This window comes from Scyliorhinus torazame, chromosome 18, assembly GCF_047496885.1.
Source record: "Scyliorhinus torazame isolate Kashiwa2021f chromosome 18, sScyTor2.1, whole genome shotgun sequence".
NCBI classification, from domain to species: Eukaryota; Metazoa; Chordata; class Chondrichthyes; order Carcharhiniformes; family Scyliorhinidae; genus Scyliorhinus; species Scyliorhinus torazame.
In genome coordinates, this window is record NC_092724.1 from 21,935,693 (window position 1) to 21,951,673 (window position 15,981).

A 15,981-nucleotide genomic window follows, 5' to 3' on the forward strand; every position below is an offset into this window, starting at 1 on the left:
GTGACCCCCAGGAGGCAGAGGTCCTCGTGGAGGGTTTGGAGACAGTTTATTTGTGCGTTGGCACATGTGCCGCGGGGTATGGCATCGGACGGCTCATTCAGCTTTCCGGGACGGTACAAGATCTCGTAGTTGAAGGTGGAGAGCTCGATCCTCCACCTTAAGATCTTGTCATTTTTAATTTTGCCCCGCTGTGCATTATCGAACATGAAAGCTACCGACCGTTGGTCAGTGAGGAGAGTGAATCTCCTGCCGGCCAGGTAATGCCTCCAATGTCGCACGGCTTCCACTATGGCTTGGGCTTCCTTTTCCACTGAGGAGTGGCGGATTTCTGAGGCGTGGAGGGTTCGGGAGAAAAAAGCCACGGGTCTGCCCGCTTGGTTAAGGGTGGCCGCCAGAGCTACGTCGGAGGCGTCGCTCTTGACTTGGAAGGGGAGGGACTCGTCGATGGCGCGCATCGTGGCCTTTGTGATATCCGCTTTGATGCGGCTGAAGGCCTGGCGAGCCTCTGTCGACAGGGGGAAGGTAGTGGTCTGTATTAGGGGGTGGGCCTTGTCTGCGTACTGGGGGACCCACTGGGCGTAATATGAAAAGAACCCCAGGCAGCGTTTCAGGGCTTTGGAGCAGTGGGGGAGGGGAAATTCCATGAGGGGGCGCATGCGTTCGGGGTCGGGGCCTATTATCCCATTGCGCACTACATATCCCAAGATGGCTAGCCGGTTTGTGCTAAACACGCACTTGTCCTCGTTGTATGTGAGGTTCAAGGCTTTAGCGGTCTGGAGGAATTTTTAGAGGTTGGCGTCGTGGTCCTGCTGATCGTGGCCGCAGATGGTTACATTGTCGAGATACGGGAACGTGGCCTGCAACCCGTGCTGGTCAACCATTCGGTCCATCTCCCATTGGAAGACCGAGACCCCGTTTGTGACGCCAAATGGGACCCTTAGGAAGTGGTATAGTCGCCCGTCTGCCTCGAAGGCTGTGTACTTGCGGTCACCTGGGCGGATGGGAAGCTGGTGGTAGGCGGACTTGAGGTCCACGGTGGAGAAGACCTTATATTGGGCAATCCGATTGACCATGGCGGATATGCGGGGGAGAGGGTACGCATCTAGCTGTGTGTACCTGTTGATGGTCTGGCTATAGTCTATGACCATCCTTTGCTTCTCCCCTGTCTTTACTACTACCACCTGTGCTCTCCAGGGACTATTGCTGGCCTGGATTATGCCTTCCTTCAGCAACCGCTGGACTTCGGACCGAATAAATGTCCAGTCCTGGGCGCTGTACCGTCTGCTCCTAGTGGCGACGGGTTTGCAATCCAGGGTGAGGTTTGCAAACAAGGATGGGGGTTCAACTTTGAGGGTTGCGAGGCCGCAGATAGTGAGTGGGGGTATTGGGCCGCCGAATTGGAATGTTAGGCTCTGCAGGTTGCACTGGAAGTCTAATCCCAGTAATGTGGGCGCGCAGAGTTGGGGAAGGACGTAGAGCCTGTAGTTTTTAAACTCCCTCCCTTGCACCGTTAGGGTCACTATGCAGAACCCTTTGATCTGTACGGAGTGGGATCCTGCAGCTAGGGAAATCTTCTGCGTACTGGGACGGATGGTCAAAAAACAGCGTCTTACCGTGTCGGGGTGGATGAAGCTTTCTGTGCTCCCGGAGTCGATCAGGCATGGTGTCTCATGTCCGTTGATCAGCACCGTTGTTGTCGTCGTCTGGAGCGTCCGGGGCCGTGCTTGGTCCAGCGTCACCGAGGCCAGACGTGGTCGCAGTGTCTCAGCGTCTTCTTCGAACCCCGTGGAGCCGTCGATGCTGGGTTCCATTGTTGTCGTCCGAGATGGCGGCGGGGGTGAACAAAATGGCCGTTCCCATGCATCGCACATGGCTGGGGGGTCACAAGATGGCGGCGCCCACCCTCCCCTCGTGGTGGCCGGGACCCAAAATGGCGGCGCCTGCGGGTCGCACATGGGGCGTTGGGGGGGGGGGTTGGGGAGCGTTTGGGATGCGCTGGACTCTTTCTTCTCCGGGGACAGCGGCGACCCCCCGGGACTGGCACACAGCCGCGAAATGGCCCTTTTTGCCGCAGCTCTTGCAAATCGCTGCGCGGGCCGGGCAGCGCTGCCGGGGGTGCTTCGCCTGGCCGCAGAAATAGCAGCGGGCGCCCCTGGGATGACCTGGCGTCTGAACCGCGCAAGCCTGTGAGGGGGGGGGTTTGTCGCGACGGGGGTCCACGGAGCCCAAGGGGCTGCCGCGCGGTCGGGGCCGTCCGCGCGGGCGTTTTGCGCGGCCACATCTAGGGAAGCTGCAAGGGCCCGTGCCTCTGAGAGTCCTAGCGACTCTTTTTCTAACAGTCTTTGGCGGATTTGGGGAGAGTTCATACCTGCCACAAACGCATCGCGAATTAACATGTCCGTGTGTTCAGCCGTGTTTACCGGCGGGCAGCTGCAGGCCCGTCCCAAAATTAGCAGCGCGGCGTAGAATTCGTCTAGCGATTCTCCGGGACTTTGCCGTCTCGTTGCGAGTTGGTAGCGTGCGTAGACCTGGTTCACTGGGCGAACGTAGACGCTCTTTAGTGCTGCGAACGCCGTCTTGAAATCCTCTGCGTCTTCTATGAGAGGGAAAATTTCCGGGCTTACCCTCGAATGCAGGACCTGCAGTTTCTGGTCTTCTGTGATCCGGCCGGGGGCCGTTCGGAGGTAGCCTTCGAAACAAGTCTGCCAGTGTTTAAAAATTGCTGCTGAGTTCACTGCATGGGGGCTGATCCTCAGGCATTCTGGGACGATCCTGAGCTCCATACTCCTTTAAGCACGCTTAATAAATTGTCGCGCACAATGACTTACGAGAGACGAATAGAGATGAAGTCGATGAGGCTTTATTAAGCGTGACTTGTTCCCCGCAGTTCAGCAACAGACTGGAGCTGCGGGGAGAACTCCTGGTTCTTATACTCCGCCTTCAGGGCGGAGCTAGAGATCAACAGCCAACCAGGACCCGGGATCTGTCAGCCAATGGCATCACGGCTTCACAGTCCCACATGACCCCTAATGCATACTACCACACATGCTTTCTCTCTTCACCAATACACCAGATATATTGCATCGATCTGTTGGACTCACAATAAAATCAATGACCAGAGTATCTGTTTCTGTTGTCTGTTTAGGGATAAACACTGACCAGAGGACTGAGCAGTGTTCACCCATTCTTTGGCAAAGAGTGCAGATCTTTTATGTTCACCTGAGATGGCAGACACATCTAATCCAAATCCAAAAGACAACACCCCCATTGGGGGGAGTGGGGGGGGGGGGGGGCATCCTAGCGGCACAAAGGCTGGAAAATTCCGGCTTAAGCGTGACAACCCGGAATTTCTGCTCAAATCCTGGAGTGGGACTTGAATCCACAATTTTCTAACGCAGAGGGGATACTGAGACACGGCCGATACAGGACTACAAGGCCTTTCAGCTCATCTGAATTTATTGATCTTCCAATGCCCGAATGTTCTTTTCCCCCTCTTCATTGTCAGATCCAACAGGCTCATCCTGGGAATGTTGTGGGCAGTTCCATCACTGGCGAAGGATCTGTGGGTGGAGGGTGGAATGTTATTTACATGAGGTGGTTTGAACAAGTGCAAATTGATATTCTGATGTGTGAGGTCCTGTGTGTCTGAAACTTTAAATTTCAGAGTCAAATAAATAAGATTACCAGCTGGTTATAGACACCAGGGGGTGTGCAGGAATGTGCTGTCTGAACATAAGAACATAAGAACTAGGAGCAGGAGTAGGCCATCTGGCCCCTCGAGCCTGCTCCGCCATTCATTGAGATCATGGCTGATCTTTTGTGGACTCAGCTCCACTTTCTGGCCCGAATACCATAACCCTTAATCCCTTTATTCTTCAAAAAACGATCTATCTTTATCTTGAAAACATTTAATGAAGGAGCCTCAACTGCTTCACTGGGCAAGGAATTCCATAGATTCACAACCCTTTGGGGTGCTAGAAGCAGATTCAGTGGTAACTTTCAAAAGGGTATTGGTTCCATCTGAAGTATGTCACGGCTCTGTAATCAACATCCTGAGGGAAGAAGATGTCATCACCGACCGACGTTTTCAGGAACGGCAAAAACCTCTCATGTCAGATTGTATGACGTGAAGCCCACAGAGAGCATGGCCTCCCTTCCTGTCCTCTATCGCAGAGGTCTTTGACGACCATATGCGGGAGAGCCTTGACAAATGGCTGACTCTGGAGAAGCTGACTGAGGCTCTCGAGTTGTTCGAGATGAGCAAAGCTCCCAGAAGCAACAGCTCACCGACTGAGTTGTATTCGACTTTATGGAATTGGATCGGCCCATTCCTGATGGAGGTGTACAAAGAGTATGCTGTTGGCCAGCAACATGCCAGAACCCATGAGGAAAGGCATCACTATTCTCACCAAGAAGCGGAACAGGGAAAGGGTGGGAGGAATTAGAAACTAGTGGCTCATTTCATTCTGAATGTGGTTGACAACACTCAGTCCCAGGTCATTGCCAATTGGCTGAAGTCTGCTCTGGGGTTGGTGATCCACCCTGACCAGGCCTGTTTACTGCCCAGTCGGAAGATCTTTGAGTGCCTTGCATTACTCAGGGATGTGATAGCCTGTGTGCACATAGGGCTGTGAATACTTGCCTCCTCAGCATGGACAAGGAGAAGACCTTTGACCAAGTATTGCACACCTACATGGTGGATGTGCTCTCCAAAATGGGATTTGGGGAGGGAATCCTCAATGGGGTTCAACTGCTCTACACAGACATCAGTAGCACTGTTTCAATCAACGGCTGGGAATCTGAAAGCTTTCCAGTTAAACCTGGAGTCAAGCAGGGGTGTCCTCTCTCTTCTGTCCTGTTTGTATTCTGCGTCGACCCGTATGCCAAGTCCATCAGGAAGGATTCAAGCATAAGAGGAGTGACGACCCCAGGCAGTGGAGGCATCAGGTCAAAGCCTCCTTGTACATGTACAATGTCACTGTCTTCTGCTCGGATCCACTGATGAACATCTTCAACCAGTTCAAATTTTCCTTAGGAGCCAAGGTAAATCACAGCGAGAGCAACTTGTTTGGAAATGGGCTGACCAGTCGTGAGTCCCCTTCACCGTCAGGTCTGACTACCTGAAGGTGTTGGGGGTATGGTTGTTCGGTACCAAGACATGCACTAAAAATGGAGGGAGCAAGTAGCTAACGTAAAACAATAAGTGGACATTTGGGAATGGTGCCCTCTCTCAACTGCGGGTAAGACCGTGGTCATCAGGTATGAGGCCCTCTCAGTGTTGGTGTATGTGGCACAGGTCAGGCCCATTCCTCATTCCTGCCCTAGGTCAACCACTTTAACCATTTTCCATTTTATCTGGAGGTTGGAAATAGGCTGTGTTTGCAGGACATGATGTACAAACCTCTTGATAAAACATGATAAAACATACCCAATGTTGCCCTCAGACTGATGGCCACCTTTGTGTGTGGCTGCATCAAGGTATGCATAGACTCTTGGTGTGCAAACACCAAGTGTTACCATGTGTTGAGGTTCAATGTGTCCTCAGTGTTGTGAAGGATGTGTCTGGCCTGGTTGCGACACAATATTCCAAGCAGTGGGACCCTGCTATGCCACCTACCCCTTGTGGAAAGGTTTATGTAGGAAAACACCTTTGGCTGCAGGTCCATCAGGCAGTGGTCTGCATGGAACATTCAAGCGGGCACATAGGATGGTGGATCCTGTCAGATGGTTCTCTAAGCAGATTGTTAAAGTCATTTAACAGAATGCCCCATCACCAGAACTTTCAAACAAGCACCAAGATGTAGCTTGGCCGGTGGTGAGAAAGGCTCTCCCCATCAGTGCCTTTCTACATGCCGGGAATCTCACTCCATCCACACAGTTCCTTTGAGGTGACAGTGGTGGAGAAGAGACCGTTGTCCATCTCCTTCTGGAATGGATCTTTGCAAAGAAGATCTGGAAACAGGTGCAGTCATTTCTGTCGAGGCCCACCCCGAGCAGACCCATGACACAGGACTCTGTGCTCTATGGGCTATTCCCAGGGATGCCCACCGAGACAAACATTAACAGTTTCATAAAATCCCTACGGTGCAGAAGGAGGCCATTCAGCCCATTGATTCTGCACCAACCCTCCGAAAGAACACCCTACCCAGGCCCACTCCCCTACCCTATTCCTATAACCCTTTAACCCCACCTAACCATTGGACATTAAGGGGCAATTTATCATGACCAGTCCACCTAATCTGCACATCTTTGGACTGTGGGAGGAAACCGGAGCATCCGGAGGAAACCCACACAGACACAGAGAGAACGTGCAGACTTCGCACAGACAGGCGCCCAAGGCCAGAATTGAACCTGGGTCCCTGGAGCTGTGAGGCAGCAGTGCATGGAGTTTCTGGAGAATCATCAATTCGGAGAAAAGCACTTTGGTCTACCAGCAACGTGCTGGTCTTTCCAGTGCAAAAGGTTGCCCCTGAGTGTTGCAGACTAGCAAAGTCCAGGGCTATGTGCTGAGAGAGGCACGAAAGCTTGGGGCAGCTGCCTCAGGGGCGCAATGAGGGAAGGTGGCTGTTTCAGCCATAGTGAACTGGAGGGTCTGGAATTGTATATAACCCCTCAGCCTGTGTGTCTGACAAGGATCGTACATGGTAAATATTAAAGAATATTGAAATTGTGTTGAGGCACTGCAGAGTGGAACATGCTGTATGGAGACAAGTTGAATTTTATTGCACTTTCTGTAATTACCAACTCAAAATGTTTTGGGATGTACTTTCATAAATATTATGAAAAAAATGTGTCCAATTCTGGACGCTCCACAGTAGGAAGGATACCTTGGAGAGGGTACTAGAATGTTACTGGGAATGTGGGACTTGAGTTCTGTGGAGAGACTGGAGAAGCTGGGATTGTTCCCCTCTGAACAGTGAAGGTTGAGGGGAAATTAAATAGAGGTGTTCAGAATCACAGAGGAGGATTTTGATAGCAGGAGGGTCGGTAACGAGTGAGACACAGATAATAATAATCTTTATTAGTGTCACAAGTAGGCTTCCATTAACACTGCAATGAGGTTACTGTGAAAAGCCCCTAGTCGCCACATTCCGGCACCTGTTCGGGTACACAGAGGGAGAATTCAGAATGTCCAATTCACCTAACAAGCACGTCTTTCGGCACCTGTGGGAGGAAACCGGAGCACCCGGAGGAAACCCACGCAGACACGGGGAGAACGCGCAGACTCCGCACCGACAGTGACCCAAGCCGGGAATCAATCCTGGGACCCTGGCGCTGTGAAGCAACAGTGCTAACCACTGTGCTAACGTGTCGCCCTATTTAAGGTGATTGGCAAACGAACCAGTGGATGAGATGAGAATTTTGTTTGAACGCAGAGCGTTGTGATCTGGAAGGTGCTGCCCGAAGCGGCTTCGATAGGGGAACTGTCAAGACAGAATAGTTGAAAAGGAGAAATTTGCAGGGTAATGGGAAAAGAGCAGAGATGTGGGACTAATTGGATAGTTATTCCAGAATGGTATGATGGTCTGAGTTGCTACTGCTCCATGTTGTAAGATATTAGGAGGAGGTTGATGTTTGATACGACAGAGGAGTGAAGGTTTGAGGGAGATTTGATCGAGGTCTTGAAAATCATGAAGCTTTGTAAGGAGTCTGGACAGAATAGATATGGAGAGATTATTCCTATTGGTGGAAGGTTGAGAATAAGAGGACACTGATTTGAGGGGTTCAATAGAAGAACAGAACATGAGGAAAAATATTTTTACACGGCGAATGGTCCGGGTCTGAAATTCTCTGTGAGAGGATGGCCGACCCAATCATGGCTTCCAAATGGATTTTAATTCACAATCTGATGGCAAACATACAGGGAAAAGAGTGGTTGGGGGGGGGTGGGACTAACTGAGTTGCTCTCACAGAGAGTTGGCATGTCTGTGACAGTCTGCACAATGTCCTCCGGTGCTGTAACTGTTCCATGATTCTACATAGCTGATTCTAAAAAAAATAGGTTAAGAAGCTAGACTATAGGGCAGCACGGTGGCGCAGTGGTTAGCACAGCTGTCTCACGGCGCCGAGGTCCCAGGTTCGATCCCGGCTCTGGGTCACTGTCCGTGTGGAGTTTGCACATGCTCCCCGTGTTTGCGTGGATTTCGCCCCCACAACCCAAAGATGTGCAGGTTAGGTGGGTTGGCCACGCTAAATTGCCCCTTAATTGGGAAAAATGAATTAGGTGCTCTAAATTTATCTGTATAAAAATGAAGCTCGCCTATCAGAAACCATTGTGAGCTGTGAGTTTCTGTGCCTTGTGTATGTTCTGGGACTGGTTTGATGGCTGAGTGTTTCCAATTGAAATGAAATTTGACAGTCTGAAATTAATGTCACCTCTTTAATTTTATTTTAATATAGGGTTTGGATCCATTCCAAAGCTGAATCTCAGAAACGACCCAACCATCTGACGCTGCCAAGGATCCACTGAGCGCTCTCTCCAGTTCACCTGGGTTCAATATCTGCACCGCCTTTACCCCCCCCAAATCAGGATATGACTGAGATTTAAGGAAGAGTCTACGAGATCCCCTCTTGGACGTTTTAACCCCTTCAACTCACTCAGTGAACCCTCTCTCCATCCACACGCACTGTGTGGATGGAGCCTTTCCATTTTGGTGACTAGCCTGAGGTTATATAAAAGTCTAGGGAAGTGAGTGGCCAGTCCAACCTGTGAAAGCTGCCTTATGACTGGATTAATTTTTAAATTTGATCATTCCACCTATTACTCCCCAGCAGTAATTCTTCCCCATTGGTCAATGTTACATGTTGGTTAATTGAGTGAGTCAGTTAGAGGCCCCTTTAAATTTTGGGGAGAGGAAGGGAGGGAGGGGGGTGTTTAAAGATAGCGTCATGCGGGTTGTTTTGGTCCTGCCGACCAATGAGACTGGCAGTCTGGGCTGGAGGGCCGAGCGGTGCCCGGGAGTGGCGCAGGTCCCGGGCGCGGTGCAGTGCGCAGCCGGCAGTGCCATGGAGCCAGAGGCTGCCGAGGAGCCGGGAGCAGGGGGGGCGGCCCGGGGCAGCGGAACACATTCTCAGCATCATCACAGGAATCAGTGTGTGCACAAGCATTGCTGGCACAGTAACCAGAGCCAGGCTGCAGAATACCAGGTAAGCAGCTTCGGAGAGACAGAGGGACAGTGAACACGCACAGGGACAGAGAGAGAGACACACACAGGAACAGAGAGAGGCACACACATGCACAGGGACAGAGAGAGACACACACATACACAGGGACAGAGAGACACACACACAGGAACAGAGCGACACACACACAGGGACAGAGAGAGACACACACATACACAGGGACAGAGAGACACACACACAGGAACAGAGAGACACACACACAGGAACAGAGAGAGAGACACACACAGGAACAGAGAGAGACACACACATGCACAGGGACAGAGAGAGACACACACATGCACAGGGACAGAGAGAGACACACACAGGAACAGAGCGACACACACACAGGAACAGAGAGAGACACACACAGGAACAGAGAGAGAGACAACATACACAGGGACAGAGAGACACACACACAGGAACAGAGCGACACACACACAGGAACAGAGAGACACACACACAGGAACAGAGAGAGAGACACACACAGGGACAGAGAGAGACTCACACATACACAGGGACAGAGAGATACACACACAGGAACAGAGAGAGATACACATACACAGGGACAGAGAGAGAGTGACACACATACGCAGGGACAGAGAGAGACACACATACGCAGGGACAGAGAGAGAGACACACAGGGACAGAGAGAGAGACACACAGGGACAGCGAGAGATACACACACAGGGACAGAGAGAGACACACACAGGGACAGAGAGAGATACACAGGGACAGAGAGAGACACACACGGGAACAGAGACAGGCACCCACGCAGGGGGAGACCGCTCGAGAGACTCACAGGGACAGAGAATCCCAGTGGGAGACAGATAGGGACACCCCGGGACAGAGGGGGACACGCAGAGGGAGACAGAGAGAAACACAAGGACAGAGGGACACACGCAGATATGGAGAAGGAGCCACTCGCACAGGGACAGATAGACGGAGAGAGGCCAAGGAACACAGAGATAGAGATAGACATGTACAGGGAGGTATGAGACACACACACACAGATGGTTAGAGAGTGCGGTTTCTTGTGTCTGTATCTCTGTGAATGTTTATCCCGGGATCTAACCTGCGCCAGGTAAGGATGGTCATCCTGCAGTAGGGAAAATCTGCCCCCAGAGAGAGGGAGAGAGACTGCCCGTCTCCTCGGGGTGAGGTTAACCATCCGAAGCCTGGTGCAGATGTCCCTGTATTGAGTGTGTGAGAGAGAGAGAGGGAGAGGGGGGGGGGGGTCTGAATTGCCAAATCTTTAGCCAGTGTTGGGAGAGGCGGCGGTGAGGAGTCGCAATGCTGCTGTATTTTTTTAAATCGATGTGTGTTTGAAGGGAGTGTGGAGGATGCAGGGTCTGACTGGCATCTCAAACCCAGAGGCGAGGCGGACAATCAAACCTCACCCACACTCCCGCAAAATGAAACGTCCCCCAACCGACAGATGATCAGGAAAACCGAGGGTGCACATTCTGCAGCCTATTGCAGAGTGGGACAGGAGCAGCCCCCCTCCCGGTTACCTGCCTGCCAGTCACTGCGGGGAAAAAGGGGGTTTAACAGATAAAACCTTTTTGACCTCCCCCAATCCCTGAATGTCTATTAAAGACCCCCTTTGCATCCGGCTCCAAGACACCTCTGGGTGTTTAACACTTCTGGTGAATGCGGGAGTCGAGACTGTGTCGAAATTGCGTTCCTGTCTAAATCGCACAGTTTAATATATATAAAACACACACACGAGGCAGGAACGAGGATCGAACTGTGTCCCATCAGGGTGACAGGCGCAGGAATTTGTGCCTGTCCCCCGGATTATTCGCTACATTCCCAACCTTTAAAGCAAGTGCTGTGAAAACCCCAATCTGGTGTTTGCCCCTCAGACTCTGCTGATTTAATGTTCAGGGTCTGGAGCGGTGGCTGCTCTCTCTCTCTCTCTCTGGCCACGCACTGTACATCAGTCAGAAGTCTAATTGTGCGAAGATTTAAATTTAACTTTTGTATCTTGCACTCAGATTTTTATGTAAAACATGCCCAAGGGACTATACCTGAGAAGAGGCCGATTATCCTGAAGGTTTCTCCTAAGCAGAAGCTCAATGTAATATGTATAATTAAATATTCAGCAGCATTTCAGTGTAGAGGACAGTATACAGACTCCTCTCTCTATCACACGCATTCATTCTCTTGCAGGGTTTCTGCAGTAAGTACTTATTGGAATGGGAAATCCATCCCACCTCGTTCCCCTAATCCCACTGAATCCCACCTACCCTATCCCCAAATCCCTCCAATATCACCAACCCACTTTCTCTCCATATCCCTCAACTCCAATTACTCACCTTCTCCCCATCCCTCTCACTCACCTACCCTCCTTCTCACTCTATCCCTCCTTCTCACTCTATCCCTCCTTCTCACTCTATCCCTCCTTCTCACTCCATCCCCCGAATCCCCCCTCGCGCTATCCCTCCTCCTCGCTCTATCCCTCGCATCCCTCCTTCTCGCTCTTTCCCTCGAATCCCTCCTTCTCGCTCTATCCCTCCTTCTCGCTCTATCCCTCAAATCCCTCCTTCTCACTCTATCCCTCCTTCTCGCTCCTTCCCTCGAATCCCTCCTTCTCGCTCTATCCCTCCTTCTCGCTCTTTCCCTCGAATCCCTCCTTCTCGCTCTATCCCTCCTTCTCATTCTATCCCTCTAATCCCTCCTTCTCGCTCTATCCCTCCTTCTCGCTCTATCCCTCAAATCCCTCCTTCTCGCTCTATCCCTCCTTCTCGCTCTATCCCTCAAAGCCCTCCTTCTCGCTCTATCCCTCGAATACCTCCTTCTCGATCTATCCCTCCTCACTCTATCCCTCGAATCCCTCCTTCTCGCTCTATCCCTCGAATCCCTCCTTCTCGCTCTATCCCTCGAATCCCTCCTTCTCCCTCTATCCCTCAAATCCCTCCTTCTCGCCCTATCCCATGAATCCCTCCTTCTCGCTCTATCCCTCGCATCCCTCCTTCTCGCTCTATCCCTCGCATCCCTCCTTCTCGCTCTATCCCTCGCATCCCTCCTTCTCGCTCTATCCCTCGAATCCCTCCTTCTCGCTCTATCCCTCCTTCTCGCTCTATCCCTCAAATCCCTCCTTCTCGCTCTATCCCTCGAATCCCTCCTTCTCACCCTATCCCTCGAATCCCTCCTTCCCGCCCTATCCCTTGAATCCCACCTTCTCACTGTTGAAATGTTGCTCTTGTACAAATCTCTGAAGGTAGATTTGACCAGGCCCCACACTGTCAGCAGGAGCCTGTAGTTCACTACCATGTGTTGGAAAATTGCAGGTGCGCTGCCCCCATTTTGCAATTCACGTTGGCTGCACACAATGCCTCAAATGGTTGCATAGGGACTTTGAGAGACTCGCCTTTCAATGCAGCAATTCAAATCCTTCAGCCGGCTATTGCAACTGCATCGCTGCCTCGGTCAAATAGGTGGGTTGATGAGCACTCTCATAGAAAGCAGCAAAGAACTGTGCACTAGCCATTAACCAGTGCACTCCCAAAGGTAAATAAACCCCAGGAATGTCACCTGTCCCTGTTGTATACGGTGCAGTGCACTGTCCTATACACAAACTCACCCTGCCACTCCCCCCGGTTTATTCTTCAGGTGAAAAGATTCCAGCATCCGGCTAACGTGAGTTTTTATTGATCATAAAGTGTGGAAGTGATGCTACGGTTAAATAAAGCTAATAGCAGACCCCATCAGGAATGCTACATTCATTTCTGGGCACTGCACCCCCAAAAGGATACGTTGGCTTTGGAGTGGTTGGGGGTTTGGGGGGTGAGGGGGGAGATGGTGGTGGTGGGGGGGGGGGTTGCAGTGAAAAATCCCTGAATTACAGTGGGGCTGAAAGGGTTAAATGATGAGGACATGTTGCACTGACTAGGCCTGTATTCCCTCGACTTTAGATTAGGAATGATCTGATTGATGGGTTTTAAGATATATGAGTTGATGAGGTGGATAAAGAGAAACTATTTCCTCTGACGCGATGAATCCAGAACTAAGGGCAGAATCTTACAATTCGAGACAGGCCGTGCAGGGTGATGTCAGGAAGCAGCTGACCACACAAAAGGGAGTGGAAATCGAGAACAATCTCCGCCCCATCAATGATTTGTTGAGGCTGAGGATCAATTGAAATTTCAGAACTGAGGGCCATTGGTTTTCTTTTAGATACACAAGTATTGTTGAGCAACCAAGGTGGTGAGATGGAATTAAGATTCAGATCAGCCATGATCTAATTGAATGGCACATCAGACTCACTCAAGGGATTGAAATGCCACCTCCTGTTCCTGGAGGTTCACTCTTCCTCTTACCTGACCGCCTATCCGCAACAATACATTTAACAAATCGCTGCCTCCGCTGACCGTCACTGTGATTGTCCATTTAAAAATATTCAAACCTGGAAGACGGACATCGCGGGAAAGGCTGGCATTTATTGCCAAGCCCCATTTGTCCTGAGACGTTGGTGATGGTCCTCTAACACTGATGGTTTTATTTCCACCCCTCTCCCTCACCACCTTTCATTCTAAATATCTCTCCCCTCCTTCTCTGAAACTCTCTTAGCTTCTTTTTCTCCGCCCCTGACGTCACACGAAGGCATTTGCGACCATTTTCTAAAGTGCAATATAAATGCATGATTCAGTCGGCTGTTGCGGTATCGGGTTAACCTAGCTGCTGCCACCTCCCTCTCTGGATTCAAGCTGCATTCCAGGATGGGAGCTAATTTGTAACCTATGGCTGGCACTCCACAGCAGTATGGAGAGCTGGGTGCTGCCTTTGGTTCATTTAATCAAACGTAAGTAAAAGGACCCATTTTAAAGTTCTCCCAGTGTCATGCGGGTAATATTCCTCCCTCAGTAAGCACAGGTTACATTACATCACATTTACAGTTCAGAAACAAGCCATTCAGCCCAACAGGTCCATGCTAATGCTACATACGAGCCCTACTAGGGCTGGAATACAAGAGCAGGGATGTACTTCTGAGGCTGTATAAGGCTCTGGTCAGACCCCACCTGGAGTATTGTGTTGGGCCCCGTATCTAATATGTGTTGGCCTTGGAAAGGTCCAGAGGAGGTTCACAAGAATGATCTTTGGAATGAAGAGCTTGTCATGTGAGGAGCGGTTGAGGATTCTGGGTCTGTCATTGTTGGAGTTTAGAAGGATGAGGGGGGATCTTATTGAAACTTACTGAGGATACTGAGAGGCCGCGATAGAGTGGATGTGGAGAGGATGTTTCCACTTGTAGAAAAAACTAGAACCCGAGGGCACAGCCTCAGACTAAAGGGACGATCCTTTAAAACGGAGATGAGGAGGAATTTCTTCAGCCAGAGGGTGGCGAATCTGTGGAACTCTTTGCCGCAGAAGGCTGTGGAGACCAAATCACCGAGTGCCTTTAAGACAGAGATAGATAGGTTCTTGATTAATAAGGGGATCAGGGGTTATGGGGAAAAGGCAGAAGAATGGGGATGAGAAACATATAATAATAATCTTTTATCGTCACAAGTAGGCTTACATTAACACCGCAATGATGTTACTGTGAAAATCCCTAGTCGCCACAATCTGACGCCTGTTTGGGTACACGGAGGGAGAATTCAGAATGTCCAATTCACCTAAAAAGCACGTCTTTCAGGACTTGTGGGAGGAAACCGGAGCACCGGAGGAAATGCACGCAGACACGTGGAGAACACACAGACTCCGCACAGACAGTGACCCAAGCCGGGAATCGAACCCGGGTCCCTGGCGCTGTGAAGCAACAGTGCTAACCACTGTGCTACCGTGCCATGGTTGAATGGCAGAGCAGACTTGATGGGCCGAATAGCCTAATTCTGCTCCTATGTCTCATGATCTTATGGTCTCTCCACCTAATCTCATTATAACATCGTTCCATTCCTTTCATAGAATCACGGAATCCTTCCAGTGCAGGACGAGGCCATTTGGCCCAGCGAGTCTGCACTGACCTTCTGAAGGCGCACTCCACATAGGGTCAATCTCCCTGCCCCATTCCCACAACCACACCTAACCTTTGGACACTAAGGAGCAATTTAGCATGGCCACACCACCTAACTTGCACATCTTTGGACTGTGAGAGAAAACTGGAGCACCCGGAGGAAAGCCACGCAGACATGGGGAGAACGTGCAAACTCCACACAGACAGTCACCCAAGGTCGGAATTGAACTGGGGTCCCATGCGCTGTGAGGTTAACCACTGTGCTACCGTGCCGCCCTCATGTGCTTATCCAGCTCACGTTAAATGAAACTGTGCTATTCACCTCAACCATTACCTGTGGCAGTGAGTTCACATTCTGATCACTACTTGATATTTATATCCCCTGCTTCTAGTCTTTCCTGCAGGTGGAAACATCCTTTCTACATCTACCCCATTAAACCCTTGCAAACCTCCCCTGTTCTGGAGAAAAATGTTCAGCCTTTCCTGATACTGACTATCCCTCAGTTCTGGTGTAATCTTAGTAAATCCTTTTGCATTTTCTCCTGTGCCTTTACAGCCTTTCCGTATTATGGAGACCAGTACTGTGTACACTACTCCCAAGTGTAGTCGATATAAGTTGAACAAAACATCTTTGCTTTTCAATGCTATCCCCATGGTAAAGAACCCTTGTGCATGGTTAGCTTTTATTCATTTTGTTTTGTTGAAAATCTTTTTATTGGCTTTTCTCATATTTATAAACAGTTGTCGCTTATATATAGTACATTTTTCTTGCCCGCTCTAATTTGCTTTATTTTACAGAGAAGTTTGTTTGGTCCTTCATTTGACTAACTGTACGTACATTTTGCTGCCCTCTGGATCGGTCT

General features: G+C 50.5%; 1 protein-coding gene across 2 annotated transcripts in view; it reads left to right on the plus strand.

The window, feature by feature from the left end:
- The first annotated feature begins 8,918 nt into the window (after positions 1-8,918).
- LOC140395029 (small conductance calcium-activated potassium channel protein 2-like) overlaps positions 8,919-15,981 on the plus strand; it is a 246,192-nt gene continuing 239,129 nt past the window's right edge. The window contains exon 1 of one of the 2 annotated variants that reach the window (XM_072482353.1): positions 8,919-9,147. In XM_072482353.1, the coding sequence (XP_072338454.1) occupies positions 9,007-9,147 (141 nt within the window). In that variant the 5' untranslated portion in view covers positions 8,919-9,006. The remainder of the gene's footprint in view (positions 9,148-15,981) is intronic. The other variant, XM_072482354.1, reaches the window with a different exon arrangement.